The sequence below is a fragment of the Xyrauchen texanus genome, chromosome 12 (assembly GCF_025860055.1).
Source record: "Xyrauchen texanus isolate HMW12.3.18 chromosome 12, RBS_HiC_50CHRs, whole genome shotgun sequence".
Lineage (NCBI taxonomy): Eukaryota > Metazoa > Chordata > Actinopteri > Cypriniformes > Catostomidae > Xyrauchen > Xyrauchen texanus.
The window spans coordinates 6,291,405-6,308,626 of NC_068287.1; the positions used below are offsets into that span (position 1 = coordinate 6,291,405).

The 17,222-nt window shown below is 37.9% G+C and overlaps 1 protein-coding gene across 1 annotated transcript in view; it reads right to left on the bottom strand.

Moving 5' to 3' along the window:
• LOC127653319 (alpha-1,6-mannosylglycoprotein 6-beta-N-acetylglucosaminyltransferase B-like) overlaps window positions 1–17,222 on the bottom strand; it is a 200,123-nt gene that overhangs the window by 114,872 nt on the left and 68,029 nt on the right. The window contains exon 4 of the mRNA XM_052139970.1: window positions 9,916–10,025. Within this exon, the coding sequence (XP_051995930.1) occupies window positions 9,916–10,025 (110 nt within the window). The remainder of the gene's footprint in view (window positions 1–9,915; window positions 10,026–17,222) is intronic.

Here is a 17,222-nt window from a genome sequence, read left to right on the forward strand (position 1 = left end):
CAATAACAAGACTAAACTAATAACAAGTTAACTAGATTACTAAAACATGAAAAAGACAAGACTAATAAACAAGATACTCAAACAATTAACCAATGAAAACAAGACACATGAACAGGGGAAACACATGACAAGATCACATGAGGAAACAGAAAATCACATGACCTGAACTCGTGACTGTAAAACAGGAACTAAACTTCCAAAATAAAAGATATGAACAACATGAACAAAAACACATTTAAACATGATACTTAGAAATAATTTCATCACTGATTTTTTTGGGGATGTGATTTTGGCATTGGCTGATTTGCATTTACATTTTTGTAAATCTGGCATTAAAGCAGTGCAGACAGCACATGCAAATAAAAAGCACTTTCAGGGGAGCACAATTAATTTTGCAACCTTGAAAACCCAGCATTGCAATTTTTCCGAAATTACCTCCAAAACAAAATATGCATAAACATCATGTTTTTATACCCAGTGGTAGCCATTCCCAGTTAGCCTAATTAACAGAGAAAGAGTTTGTTCTACATGAGATTAATCAAGCATGGTCTCAGAGAAAGGAATTATTGGCTGTTTTATAATAGTAGCATAAAAAGAGTTCCAAGAAAAATCACGCCTTGACCGTATTACGGGTCCATATCACTTCACCACATGACTTCAGTTATTTCAAAGAGCTAAAATCTACCTACTATAGCAAAATAACCAAATAGAACAAAGACATTGGCTATGCAAATCAAATAAAAATTAGATATTATTTTGTAGTCGAGTACTCTAACCCACAAAAAAAAGGTAATCGATTATACCCGTAACTTAAAATGTAGATTCTCGTTCATGAACAATATCCCTGATTCTTTCATTTCATTTACAGCCTGCACTCAAATACTATTGGATCACGCTGTTGTCAGTCTTTAAAAGCAGGACAAAGCTTATTTTGACACTTAACAAAACCATTTTCTCCAAAACTGACAAGAAAGCAGGTCTTATTTTTCATATATTTTGTCAAATGCTGGGCTTCATTTGATGAAGTTCAAGTTAAGCCTTAATGTCTTACACTGTGCACAAAAGCACAACATTTTCAATCAGAATTCATGTCAATTTAACTAATTGTCTTCAGTCATTTTTATACATTCATAAATTGGGATTATGTGCATAACTAAAAACTTTCTTTAGTGCATTTCTCCTCTTTATTGAATGCAAATGACTCACATGCCGAACTAAACGAACGACATGCTTCCTCTTGCTCAGTCAGTCAGCAGATCCTCGTTCATGAACGAGATGACTGAGTGATTCATTCATTTCGTTTGAGTACACCGGTACATAAAAATCATTCAAGAATGAGACGTCTCATCTCGTTCAAACTCTTAACTATAATCTCAACTGGTTTAGTGAAGGGCGTAATCGTTCCGTGGGAAAAACCAATGATATGATGCTTCACAGCCCGCAATCAAATACTGTTGACTCGTGTTATAGTCCGTCTTTACAGGCATGAAAAGCCACCACAGAAGTCTCACGTTGAGCTTATTGGCTTTAAAAGGGAGAAGCTTCAGTGAATGAGAAATATGAGTCAGTGTATGGAGGTGAACGAGAATGATTCATTCACTTAAAAGATTTGTTCAAAAAGATCAGTTGGTTCATGAACAAAACATCACTGGGTTTAATGCACATACACACATACCGGTCTAATTAGCTTCCGAGTTTCTCGTACCGCTTCACATTTTCTTTCCACACTAAAAGCAGATCCTTGTCCGTTGTTTGGAATGACTTCAACAAGAACCGATTATCAATACAGCCTAATATAATAAGAATCAAAATTGTATAAGTATTGCCACACTTGACTTCACATTTGGCCAAAGACGGCATCATAATTCCTTTTCTTATCCAACGCTTCGACACATTTTCAAAACGCCCCCCCCCAGTGGAGATTTAGAGGGAAAGTACAATATAATTCAGCATTGCTCAAGGCAGGTAAATTCACAAAGGAAAATTAATTTTGAGTAGTGTTTTTTTATAGTCAACTAGCTGGTGTGGAATAATTACTTAATTACTCGTGCACATCTCTAATTATTTTTAATATCTGCGTAAAGCACCCTTGCTCTCTTTCGCTCTAACCCAAACTCACTTATACACACACACACACACACACACACACACACACACACACACACACACACACACACACACACACACACACTTGTGAGCAACACATAGAACCTTTATGTCAATGCAACCTAGCAATTTAAAATAGTTTTGCAAATTTAAAACTACATACAATAGTAATGTTACAATGCTCTTTCTTAGAAGTGCAGTTAAACTAACAGCTTTGGGATTAGTAGCGATGTTACTGCCGGACACTGACGAACAACGTTTTCAAGTTAGTAACGGAGGCTTGTTTTTGTTTATTATTTTATAATTGATGCTGAATTTATGTTGTCAGAAAGTAGTTCGACAAACAAGACCATTTCAAAGGCTTGAAGTGTTGTAACCATGATGTAAGTGGGAAAATTTACTCCAGATCGTTGAATTATTGAAGAATAATGCAGACCCGAGGTTTAACGTTCGCACTGTGGCTGCAATAGTGGATCCGTTATCAATTACTTCTTAATTAAAGGTAATGGGTGTAATATTTTTGGTGTTTCAATATTTTCTCCAATCCCATCTTAACATAAGAAGTCAAATATAACACTGTGTCTCTGTGGCACTATCACATATTGCTCTGTTTTTGAAAGGCCCGTCCAGCCTGACATAGCAACATTGGTTCAACCAATGGCGTGAGTCTAGGGCTGGACTATGTGTTAGTCTGATTGGTGGCAATTACTGAGAATTCTGATCGGTGAGAAATAACACACTTCAGCTGTAAAAATAAAACAAATAATGTGAATAGCATTACATAATAATTCGGCCTTAGAAGAGGGGGATGAGACAGAAAAATTACACTCAAACTTGATTCTGCTATTCAGGTGATATAGCGCTACAGAGCATAATTTATTATTATTTTTTATTATTATTATCATTTATTTGTATTTTTTTTTTTTTGTGCTCATCATGAAAAAAAAATATTTAAGGTCTTAAAAAGTCTTCATCTATCCATTCAAAACAACATTTCTTATAAATTATATATATATATTATTCTTCTTCTTTTGATCTGAAGGTGAAATATGATTTAGACATGCTTTTGTGAGACTCCTCTGTAAATACTGAACAGCACAATGTTGGAGAGGTGCTCTGTAATCCATCACTGGTTCTTAAAAGGAACTGGCTGACATTGAAGGTTACAATAGCTCAACAGAATGTAATTTATACTGTACTTTGTTGGCACCATTATAAAACCATTTCAGACTATGTCAAACACAACAGCCATATTGCGGTTTACTAGTTCAAAGAGAAAAACCTTTTATCAGTTTAACAGCAGCCACAGTGGTAGAGAACGACACAACTCATAATCCTCCTTCCCATGAATGCTCCAACCTTATTCAACAGGTAGTTCATACGGTGCATGACCAATAATAAGGCATGTATGAATGTCGGTGGATTAACTAGTGGATAAACTATTTAAGGGCTATTGGCCAGTGTGTCCAAGATACTGTTAGTGCAACCAACATGCAGAAAGTAATTTTGTTGTCATGTGATGAGAAAGTATGATATCACAAAGAAAGGACCCCTGTAGACCCTGTGTGTCAAGGTCAAAAAGTCTCTAACTATGTGAGATAATTTCAATTATTTTTTTTATTTTTTTTGACATGGCAAGGGTAGTTTAGGATGTAAAATGTCAAATGGTACAAAAGAAAAAACTTAATGAAATGTAATAAATACTTGAAAAGGTTTTTTTTTTTTTTTTTTAAATAGCATTCAAGATGTAAAAAAAAACAAAAAAAACAATTCTTTATGGTTGTACCATCTGACATGTTAAGCCATTAAATCTAAAATTGTGATTAAAAATGGGATAAAAGATTTTTTAAAAGATTTTATAACAACTTTGCACATGCATTAGATTTTTGCCAACTAGATTTTAAAGATTTTTTCCTTCTCATTATGTTGGACAACATAATTTCTCATTGACCGTTGAATTAATTTACAAATATCTATGTTTGAGTCATGGTGCATACAGTTAGTACATTAGTATGTATGCTGTAAGTATGTTATGGTCGTTAGAAGGCATGCTGTGGTGCTCCGGTGTGTAGTGTTGGAGAAGCAGGACTGCAATGTGAGAGAGGGGGAATGGGACACCCTTAATTTCCTAAATATACCAAAGCTACATTTATAAATTGTTGCAACTTTTAATTCTGATTGAATAAGCAGCATCCAAAGCCAATGTAAAATTTGTATAAATTTAAAAAAAAAAAATTTGCCAAACATTGTATAATACTGTGCATGTGTGGTTCTTGGCAATCGTAAACATCCTATAGTAAAGTTAATGCAATCTATTATATTATATAGTACAGCTAAACATTACCGACATACTGTATGTGCATTTATTGTAATTTACTTTCTCTCCACTAGCAAAATATAGAATGGAATTGTTTTTCTTGCCACAATATGTGGGCTTCAATACAAGGGCAAAATAATTCTTATTCTTATTTTGATTAACATTTTTCATAGGGCTGCCAATTTTAACATGATAATTTAATGTGATTAATTCTATAAGAAAAATAATATTTGAAAAAATTTAACACAATTAATTATGCCCCCTGACCGTACAAAAAATGTTTTTGCGAGTCACAGTCAGCAGGTGCGAGTCAGCGCAACTCCACCTGTACAGACCACATGCAGCTGTACAGAGAGGGGTATAGCTACAGGCATTGCTCCAAAAAAGGGCGTGAGCTCAAACAACCAAACAACAACAGCTCACAGGAACAAACTGACTTGGAGAAGAAACAAAACAATGGCAGCGACATGAGGAAAGAGGGCACAATATATAGAAGAAACACACATGAAAAACAGGTGAAACTAATTTACACAAGGACTAAATGAGGGAGAGAGATGAGGGAACGAGGAGGTTGAGACGGGGACACACATGACAAGACAAACACACGGCCATGTGCAAACATACAAGACCAAACAGACACAAGTGCACATGGCGATGAAGAATCAAACACAGCCATGCGCACTCACAACACACAAGATATGGGAACCTGAAAGATCGGCGGAGGAGACTGTCACAATCCTTCCACAACCAAATAAAATGAGGCCAAAGTAACAGGATCATGACAGTAACCCAGACTCCCAGGCATCTCAAGAAAAACAAAACTAAGCAAAAGACCAGACAATGGCCCCCTGATCGTACAAAAACAAATTGTGAGTCACAGTCAGCAGGTGGCAATCAGCGCAACAGACTAGGACGGTGCCAGCGGGATGGAACAAGGTGGTGCCGGTGTTAAAGAACAGGCCCACACCAGCGGGACAAACAAGGTAGACACCAGCAGGACAGGCCAGGAATGCGCTGGCAACATGCACCAGGGAGGAGCCGGCAGGTCAGACTAGTGCAGCACCAGCGGGATGGACCAAGGCGGTACCGGCGGAACAGACCAGGGCAGTGCCAGCGGGACAGACTAGAACAGTGCTGGGGAGATGGACCAGGGAGTGTGGCACCAGTGGGACAGACCAAGGCGGTGCCAGTGGAAGAGATTAAGGAATAGCAACTTGGCCAGGTGTGACTGCTAGACGTGGCTTGGCTGCTAGATTCGACCTGGCTGATTGACTTGGTGGCTCAACCTGACTTGGCGGCTTTATTAGGTATAAAATGTTTGGCATAATGTGTCTGCTTGACTATGTATAGCGATTTGACTAGGTGTGGTGGTTTGGCATGGTGCATCGACTTGACATGGCGCGTCAAGATGATTGAAAAAATATGCTTGATTTGACGTGACGTGTTGACTGGACAGGATGACTTGGCTTGAAAAGGCTTGTCTATGGTCACATTGAACTGGACTGGCTTGTCGACAGCCTCAAGGGACTGGAAAGGCTTGACGATGGCCACAGGGAACAGGACGGACTTGATGACTACAGAGAACTGGACAGGCTCGTCGACAGCCACAGGGAACTGGGCAGGATATGCAGCAACCGCTGTGGTCGAGAGTACTGGCAGCTACTGGAAAATGGCCTCCGTGGCCAGGGACACAGGCAACAGGGACACGGCCGCTGTGGCCAGGAACTCTGGCAGCATCAGGAGAATGTCCTTCAAGGCCAGAAATGCTGGCAGAGAATGGGGAGTGGCCTCCATGGCCATGTTCATGGCAATGAAGAATCAAACACAGCCATGTGCACTCACAACACACAAGACATGGGAACCTGCCCACACAAGAGATGGGCGGTGGAGACTGTCACAGTCTTGCCACAACAAAATAAAACAAGACCAAAGTAGCATGACAGGCATACCCAAAAATAAAGGATTACAACTCGACAGAAAACAAACAAAGGAGGTCAAGTGTTTGGTATCATTGTAAATATTTTCATTAAAAAAAACATTATATAGATTATGATAAACTCTTTTTTTTTTGACATTATAAAATTAAAATGTTGAAAATGAGAAAAATGTTGTGTTGATATGACAAAGCAATCAAAATTATAGCATTACAAAAATTATTTATCCCAGTGTACAAAAACACCTCCATGTGTCCAAAAGCCTATCCAAAGAAATACAACACATCAGAACTAATTACACATGCAAACAACAATGACTAAAGGTATGCATGGCATGTAGACAGTATTTACTAATGAGATTTCACAGAATGAGTACATTTTGATTCAATGAGTCTGCATCACTGACTCTGTCAATCACTTGGTGCCATCTTCTGGTGGCCATATGTAACATCGTGCTTTGCGAGGATTATCTAATGATTTTATGCATCTGATACCTTGTGTGTGGGCTCGTTTGAAAGATAATTGCCGGGCTCATCTGAGCTTAAAGGGTTCAATTGCATTTAACTCGACACAGCATTCTAAACCACAGCGTTTATGCTCGAGATGCTGAAAACCAGTGAGATGCGCTGCAGCCACACTGCGACGCTTCAAAGTCATCCATCTGACGCATGTGTACAGTACATAGACCAACAAAAATAGCACACATAGACACATGAAAGCTAACTATGTATTGAACATTGGTGTCTTTTCCTGATTAGTATCATTTGTTTAGTAAATCAGGTGCTCAACTAAAGCTGGCAGCATGTGCAAATAGTCTATGCTATTGGTGAGCACAATTTATTCTTAGTATATTCTCCCCTTAGCCTTTTTATCCCATTGTGTCTTTATTTACTTCAAGTCCAATACATACAACATTCTCACATTTTAGCAGAATTTGTACATTTGCTGTCCAAATGGCAGAACAGAAGTAAGAATGAATTCTGACTCACATTAGCAGCTAAAATAAAACTCCCACACGGCCTGCACATATGTTTTCTCCGCTCGCTAAAAACCTGCTGGAATTCCACCAAAGACTGCTGGCAAGCTTTGGCTTTACTATAGGACATAATGCACGACAGAGGGGCTTGCTATACAAATAGCGGCAAAAGATGATTGCCGTTATTGCAATCAATTCCAATCGAGCTGCATTAAAAAATAAAGAGGGGAATGCATTGTCCTAAAAAATGGCATTTTGCCCAGATCTCTTCATGTCTAATTTTGAACAGCATTCTTTAAAGTTGTTTTACCTCGTAGCATGTGAATGGAGTTATTATATAATGGAGTTTTTTGTGAGTATATCATATATTTGCCTCCCAATTATGTGCTGTTTTCTGTAGTAAGGCAACCCAGAGCTTTAATTATGACATACAGAAAGAGTTAATTTATTATTAATTAGGACAGCCTTAAAGTCTGATGAGAAATTTCTGAGAGGTTGACGTTTGTATTATGGCAAATCTGAACACCGCTTAAACCATTATTCTGAAACTCTAGAAAAGACACATGAGATTACTGGCTTGTTTTTCAAGCCTGAAAATTGAAAATGAATAAAATCGACATGCCTAGCCTAAACCTTAAACCTAAACCTAACCGACTGTCAGGGCCGGGTTTGATAATTATTGAGGTCCACGGTGAGGTGTCAAGACTTTTACCAAAATGACACCTACAAACACAACATATTCTATACATCAAAATTAAATATAAAAATTAAAGGACAGAAACCAATAATAATTGGTTGTTAAATGCAAATGCTGATTTTATTTGTCACATAGAAATGCACATTTGACAATAAAACATTGATTTTGAGTTGGGCAGCTACATTTACTCATATTAACTACAGAAAAACAGCAAAAGTTCATCAAAAACTAATTTATCTTGGGCTTTATCTATGATAACTCTGTTACATATTAATATTATCCAAAACCATCAATTGTTTTCCATTTGCCAGACTCTCAATAATTTAAAGGTGCACTTTTTTTTCCCTTTAAAAATATTTACTCCTGAAGAAATGAATTATAATTTTGAAACATATGTATAAAATCATGAGCACTCACATGAGATGAAGACTCCAGTCATATCAGTAACCTTATAAAAGCTGTTTTATTCTACATGGGGCAGGGGCGCCCTAATGGGGGCTGCCATGTTAGAATCACATGACCAGCTGAATACTACCCGCTTAATCTCAGTAACCGTTATTGGACACTTTCACTCTTGGAGTAAATGAATCATGGCTGATTGTGAATAGTGAATTTCTACAATGACATCTGAAACTGAAAACAGATGATTTTGAACAATGCTGCATCCACACCACTAGGTGTCACTGTAAATCCTTTTATTCACATTTTTCAATTAAAGTTCATTAGAACTAAACATATTTAGTAAGAAGAAAAAGTGATAACTTCATACTTAATTCATGAGTGGCCAGGCTTTAAAGCTTTTTTGCTAAATTCTTCTTTGTATTTGCCTTTATGACAATTTACAATTGTTCGAGCATAGCATCCAGAGTGTAACTATGGTATTAGTAAGATCATGTTAATCACAGGTAAAGAAAGAAACAAGATCACCATTGTTAGATGTAATTATTGTATGAAATTAGGCTAATAATATTAACATTTATTACAAATATATACACTATTTCTGGCACAATACCATAGTTACTACTACAGTTAATGTTACTACAGTAACTGTCAGGTATATTTCTATAAGGGTGCTGATTTGTGGAATGAAAAGCCTGTAATTACTGTCGTGAATGGAACAATGTTTAACAAAGTTTAATATGACGGGCTGTTTAATCTGGTTTCAACTAGCTTCAGCCCAGAGCCTTTAAGTGTCTCATATCAGATGGGTTTATATCAGAGAGCCACTTGTACTCTGATCTACCTGGCAAATACACTGCACAGCTTCAGGTAGCTACATTTCGTCACACTCTTGTAGTAACTGTCTAAACTAAATTATACATGCATGCAGACACTCAAAGGAATTATCATAGCATCAAAATATATTTTTGAATTTGAAAAAATGACAGAGATCTGGACCTTGGTGACCTCATAGCTGGCTTCGGCCATGCTGACAGTGTCATAAATGGTGAAAATGCAACTGCTGAAGCAACCAAATCATTTTGTGGTGCTTTTATAACACTTTCAGCTCATGTGTCGGTGAATGAGCTTGGCGGACTTGTGCACCACTTTTTTTGCGTTGAAAGTACATCGCTATCAGTTGAGCTACAGCACAACCTAGTCAAGCTGGCATAAGCTTGTAAATGTAGTTAGTTATGTAATGCAAACATTAAAATGCTTTGTCTTTCAATTCATGCGCAAGTAAAATTGTTTTGATGTGAAAAAATGCTGTTATAGCAACGTCATTGTATTTTTCTCAGGCATAACATCTGAGAAGCAGGAATTTGTTAAAAGAGGCTATTGAGATATTAAAGAACACTCATTTGTGATGTTTCTTTTCTACAAGATTTCTTACAATAAGAGCATCAGTCTGCAGCCAAACAGAAGTGGTAACAGAGAAATTCACCTCTGCCTGGGATATTAGTCTTCTTGAGAATCTGCTCCATTCGTACAGCCATGTCGGACACATTCTGGGCAATGGCCTGGATCCGCTCCACCAGACCTACCGGCTGGAACCTGGAAACGTTAACACAAGTGAGAAAATGAAATGATGTCAATGAACAGTACTATTAAGAAAAACGTTTACAGAAGTTTACATACACTTTGTTAGTATTTGGTAGCATTGCCTTTAAATTGTTTAACTTGGATCAAAAGTTTTGGGTAGCCTTCCACAAGCTTCCCACAATAAGTTGCTGGAATTCTTATTTCCACCCTGAGATATATAATGTCAAATCAGAAAAATAAGAAAAAAGTTTTTGTCCATTTTGGAGCATTTCAGTGTAAATAACCTTCCACTTCCATTGTATAGAAAACAGCAGCTCAGACATTTTGCCTAATTTCTCGATGATCCGATTAAATATTCCTTTAAATATGCATTACAGAAAAGGAGCAAACCCTATCTGTGACTAATAAATACAGAAACAATAGATGATTGCACGTCTATTCATTCATGTCAGAATTTAAAATGCGCCTACACGTACTAAAACCTCGTTAAGGAACATATTCAAGAATCACTGAATTAGCCTTTACTAAAACAGATTTCTCTCATTTCTCTTATTGCAGGGTTTAACGGTGGGAAAACATTTACCCTCAAGCTATTTGTCTGAAATATGCCTTGAGCATGAAAAAGCAGCACCTCCACTGACACCATTTACACATGCAGATAATGAAAACGACGTTCAGCAGGCCCTCTGAAAAAAAATGTGTTACCACAATTAACGTTGGTAGCAAGCTAATTCCCTTGCTTTTGACTGAATAGAAATGATCTGAGATATTTGAACAAGCTTCAAATTAATGAGACATGTGTAATTATTTTGATATTAGACTTTACTCTATCCTATTTTAAAATCCAGAGATAATTATATGAAAGTCGTTCAGGAACTGCTGTTTTCAGGAAAACTTGATTATTTCTGTAATTCCATTTGGTATCACAAGTGTGGCAAAAATGCCACCTTTAATAAAATATACATAAGGGATGTATAGTCAGCTGGTCATTACTGCAAAATTAACCCTGACAGGTTGATCAAATGGAACAAATGGACATTCAATATTGATTTGACTTTAAGTTATATATATATTCACAGGGGTGAACTATTCCTTCAAAGAGATTATACAATGCCACAATGATGATGGAGAATCAGTCTTTCACAGCTCACTCAAAGCCTGAGTTACCAGTACTAAAGTAATCATGTCGTGAATTGATTTTAGTTTTTCAATTTTAAAACATTTTACACCAATCAAAATAACAACTACACACAAATATGTACAAAGGGGCCCTACTGTTTCATTTTTTATATGTACTTTGTGAATTTTTGGTCAATGGAGCACAGCAGTCTAGTTTTGAAGTAAAGATCGCTTTCATTTTCTCCGGAACAAAGACGGCTGAAAAAGTGATGGGCACTGTTGTGTACGGAAGCGCTTAATCGCAGGGTGAATTTTTTTTTTTAGGTGTCTAGGATCCTGTTTAGGATTTTTTTTCTTAGTGCATTCCCAAGCCTATGTCTTACAATTATTATCATTATTTATTTTGAAAAGTTACCTTTTTTTTTCTTCGAATTTAGTTTTCTCTCCGATTTAAAAAAATAAAATAATTCTCTCTTGTTTTTTCTCTCCTCAAGAGGCAACACATGGTAATATTTTTTCCTGCCAGCTAACTGTTAGCATATGGTACCAACCGTGGCCACCAGATGCCACTATCAGTAAGTATGAAATCCTATTCTTACAAGATGACAGAATGTTTGTGGTACATTATTTGTTGATTTTATAGATTTATAGGCAATGCATAAATACAATAACAAGAATGCTTTGCAAATATTAACCAATTAAAAAAAAACAATGTTAGACAGTCTTCTTATACATGAAATGCCACAGTTAAATTAACCACAGGTTAAATATATTTAAAAAAAAATGTAAGAGAGAAAAAATTTTATTTAAATTTTTTTGGACGAGAAGTGATCAACAAGGCACTAAGACACAAATCAATTAATCTAGTGATTTTTTTTCCACCTTGCGGTTAAGATTTTCCATAGTTGTGCTCTTTATGTCGGTCAGCTTTGATTATTTTTCAACTGTAGGAGCCTTAAAGGGGCAATATGTAAAATATTTCATAAAATATTCTCCAATGTGAGAACGGCTTGTAACGCAACTTAACAAATTATTCCTTCCCCGGACTTCCTAGGTTGCCTATTAAAGCCTGTAGACTGATTTTCATGTGAAGGGAGCGGGTCGCTTTTGCCAGAAAAATCCAAAGTATGTGACATTTATGTGCGCTCCCGGCAGACTTGCCTCAGACAGTAGCTTCTCTTCCACTATTCAACAGTGTCGACAGACAGTCTGCAACACTAGGTAACATTATCTTAGAGATGGAAACCAGCAAACGTCCGGATCCCAGCACAACACTGACTCATACACAAACTCAGAGTAAACTAAACAAAAAAAAATCATTTATATACTGAATCCCGTCTGGCTAAGTGGGAATATGATCATGGTTAAGCGAAAACTAGCGTGAGCATCGGCAGGGCATTTGATTCCTGGAGGGACATTCGTTTGGTTTTTAGGATGAAAACCGACCCTGAATTGGCGTTCTTATTATTGGACAGGTAAACTGACAGAACAGCAAAGCATGTGAAATATAGTGCCATAAGGATTGATCTTTGTCATTTTAGCTAACTTGAACTTGCCTGCTAACGCTGACGAATTGCAATCTACCTGGCTTCATAACTTTCAAATAATTTAAACAATCATCTCTTTATGCTAAAAGTCAGGTTAATGTCAATGTTAATGTGTAATTATTCAGCAAGGTAAACTACAATAACACATGAAATGAATGTTAGACAATGTTCAAGATAATGCAAAAAGCTCCAATCATTAGTGTAACGTAACTTGATTATACAGAAAATAAAAACATTCTATTATTATAAAACAAAAGCGTATCAATATATCAAAATAACAGTTGTGATGGAATCACATCAATACTGAATTGTGTCAACATATTTATAATGTACAGTCTTTATAAACAGCTACTGTCATCATACAACAACTTAAGCTAACTTGATAAAGCTGACTAGCTCGCTAACGCCGATATAGGCTATCGTATAAATGCAGTCAATGTATCATGCAAAGAAAAGTGATTACTTCAAACTACAGTCTCTCATTGTCAGACCGACAGTATATCCACAATATGTTTTAGCCCTGTTCCAGCACTGGAGAGTCAAATATAATATACAGTCTCAATGTTTGAAGTAAAACAATCATAACTGTGTAATTTTAATTATGCTACATCATCTGTCAGCATGATGACGGTGAATCATGTTTAGTCTCTTTGTACGTTACGTCATTGTTTTGGTCGATGTTCGCTTGCGTCCCTATAAAGTGTGTGCATGAGCACGAGCAACAGGTAGCTGCTGCAGTTCACTTAACGGCCACAGGTGTCATTAATAACAAGGGTTTCTGAATCTTACATACTGCACCTTTAAATACACTTGAGACCAAAAGTCTGAAAGCACTAGGAAAAATGCTTAAATTTAGCATTTTTAAAATACAATACAAACATTTCATTACAAATTACATTATCAGCATATCAATTTTAGTGAAATTAATATGAATTTCAGTATTTCTTAGTATTTCCCTCTTTTGCTCTAATGCACTAGAAAAACTGGACATTAACTCCAGGTTATGTGTAATGTGCAAAACCTGATGATCTATGCTATCCAGCATGATTTGAGAAGCTTCTGTTGAAGCACACAAAATGCTCTTTGGAACAAAGGAATTCTGACCTTTTGTACAAATAAGGTAGCACCGTCAATGTCACAAATTTGCTTATATTTGATTAGTGACCTAGAAATGTCAGACCTCAGACTTTAGGACTCCATTGTACTTCTACTCAAGAAATTTTGTGGCATTCCTAGATATTTTTGTTCATATTTGTCTTCCATTTCCAAGACTATTTCAATAGGTTGTATTTCAGGTGTCCCAAGAGACTCTGAAATCTCTTTTTGGAATGCAATGTCATCTTTGCTTCATGCTGTGAGTTTGATTTCTTTATAAATCTGCTCACATGAACCACTGCAACCTCTTGCCCTGCAGCTACATAAGATACTGTATTGAACAGCTCCCCTCCACATGCAAATCTGTCACTAACAATAAATGTCACCTCAACACAGCACAGAGGCGAATGCTCACAAAAACAGCTCATCTGAACCCTGACCTTTCTGACTTCACACCCAAAGAGAATAAAGAGTTTAGGAAGAGCTGTCACATGCGTTTGACTTCTGAAATCAAAATGAGTTTTCTTTTTTATTCACTCAGCCATGACTTAATTTTTAAGCAATAAGGATCTCAAATCTCTGCCATATTTTGAATGGACACAAATGCTTATGAAATTATAATTTTTTTGTTGTTGAATAAAGTCATTAAATGCCATCCTTCCATTAGAATATAGTCAATTGCTGCATCTGTATATCCATAATTCCCTACTATATAGTATGCCAACTGGATGATATATTGTCAATATTCAAAATCTCAGGTCATCCAGTATTACTTGCTTACTGTTTTATGAAGTGTGGATCGAATAGATACTTTACTTAATCCATTGGCTGCTGTGGTCATGGACAGAGTCTCTGGAGTGACCTCTGTGGTCGTAGGCATAGACTGAGACTTCGGAATGACCTCTGTGGTCGTGACCATAGACAGAGACTCGGGAACGGCCTCTGTGGTCGTGAGTGTAGACAGAGACTCAGGAACGACCTCTCTGGTTGTAGGCGTAGACAGAGACTCAGAGATGACCTCTGTAATCGTGAACATGGACAGAGACTTGGAAACGACCTCTGTGGTCGTATACATGGGCAGAGACTCGGAGACTATCTCCATTGTTGTGTACATGGGCAGAGACTCGAGACGACCTCTGTGGTCGTGAACATGGGCAGAGACTCGGAGACGACCTCTGTGGTAGTGAACATGGGCAGGCTGACGTCAGAAACGCGGTTATGATTGTTTTGCTACAAACTTTGAGACTGTATATTATATTTGACTTTCCAGTGCTGGAACAGGGCTCCGGGACAGATGAGGCCAGTAACGCTGGCTCCGGGACGGATAGGCAGGCAATGCTGGCTCCGGGATGGATGAGGCTGACAACACTGGCTCTGGGACGGACGAGGCTGGCAACACAGGCTCTGGGACGGACGAGGCTGGCAACACTGGCTCTGGGAAGGACGAAGCTTGCAGCTCGTTGGCCGTGGAAGGCGTGGGCGTCGGCTCATTGGTCTTGACAGGCAAGGGCACTGACAAATTGTGGGGAAGGGTCTTCATGGCCCTACGCATGATATCAGTGGTGGATAATTCAACTTGCAGGCAAGGGCCGTAAAAGGCTTCAAGACAGGGGCCGCGGAATGCTTGGAGCAATGAGTTGCGGAAGGCTGGACTGTGAGCTGACTCAGACGTGGATGTGACATGGCATGGTGTGGACTCAGATTTGACTGTGATATGGCGTGCAGCAGACTCCGACGTGGCTGTAACATGGCGTGGAGCAGACTCAGACGTGGATGTGATATGGCATGGAGCGGAGCGGACTCAGATTTTACTATGATATGGCGTGGAGCAGACTCCGACGTGGCTGTGACATGGCGTGGAGCAGACTCAGACGTGGCTGTGACATGGCGTGGAGCAGACTCAGACGTGGCTGTGACATGGCATGGTGCAGACTCAGAAGTGGTTGACTCTGAAGCTGGAACCGGGATTGAGAGAGGACAATCCTCTGAAGCTAGCGTGTCAAGTATTATCCTCACATATTCCTTGCATGTTTAATACCCAGAGTCTGGCGATTCCCTCCACTGGCGTGTAGTGAGTCCAATCTTGTAAATGGATTTTAGAGTGGCATCATTAAATCCAGTGAGGACAGCAACGGCGGAGAAAAAGTGGGAAAACTCCCTTATAGACAAGTCCGCCTGGCTTAGTTCATTGAAGTAAGCCGCTAGATCCATTTTGTGGTCAGTTGTTCTGTAACGTTTGATAGAACGTTAGGAAGTCACGAGAGTTGGATCTACGTGCGGCAAAATGCTATTTAATAAAAAAAATTAAGTACAGAATAACAGGGTAAACACAGGACCAAAGAAAACATCAACGATGGGCAAAACACAGGAACAAAGGAACGATCAGCAATGGATGCTTAAGCAGCTCAGTTAAGAGGTTTATGTAAATAAATCACAGCTATTGATCAATTAGCATCCAGAATGGATCTCTCTTATAATCATATTTTAATCTTTCATACACACCAATCAATTATATAAAGGTCAGTGGGTATTTTTTATTCTAAAATACATACAAAATTCTGTAATGAGCTTCACTGCATGGGCAAGGGGAGGCGGGAACCAGTTGAAGAGCAACGTAAACTTTAATAATAGAACATAACTCAAACATAACATAAAAGTGCTTTGCAGCAAACCAAACAAAGATGCACACACACTTGTGCATCTATATCTTGTCCAGCATCCCAGCCCCCCCCTTATCTCTCTCCCACTCTTTAGACAACTCAACATCATCACAGTCTGGCCAAGCCCTTCTCCTCATCACAAATGCATTATGGCATTGTTCTCATGGCATCAAATTACAATTTGCATTTTAAGTCTGATCTTTAGGACTGATGCTGTGTTCCATTCAATATGGGATATTCAAATATGAGATCCCCTCTGAAAGTTTTTAAAAAAGTTTACAGATGGATGGATGGATGGATAGATAGAATGTTTTAGCATGTAGCTAGGGGTTTTTGGCATGTAGCTTGGCATTTATAGCATGCAGCTAGGCATTGCTAACATTTTTTAGCATGTAGATAAATGAATACATATAATAGTATTAAGTTGCTAGCTGTTGTTAGCATGTTTTAGCATCTAGGAAATGCTTGCATGTTGCCAGCATGTTTTGGTTTGTAGCTAGGCAATGGTAGCATGTTTTAGCATGAAGCTACACAATGTTAGCATGTTGCTAGCATGTTTATCAAGAAGCTAGGTGTTGCTAGCATTTTGCAAAGTATTTTTAGCATGTTGTAACATGAAGCTATGCGCTGCTAGCATGTTGCTAGCATGTTTCAGAATGTTGTTAGTTGTTGCTAACATGTTTAAGCATGTAACTAGGCAATGCTAGCATATTGCTAGCATGTTTTAACATGTAGCTAGGCAATGCTAGAATGTTTTTTATATACATAAAATATAATAGTCATAATAA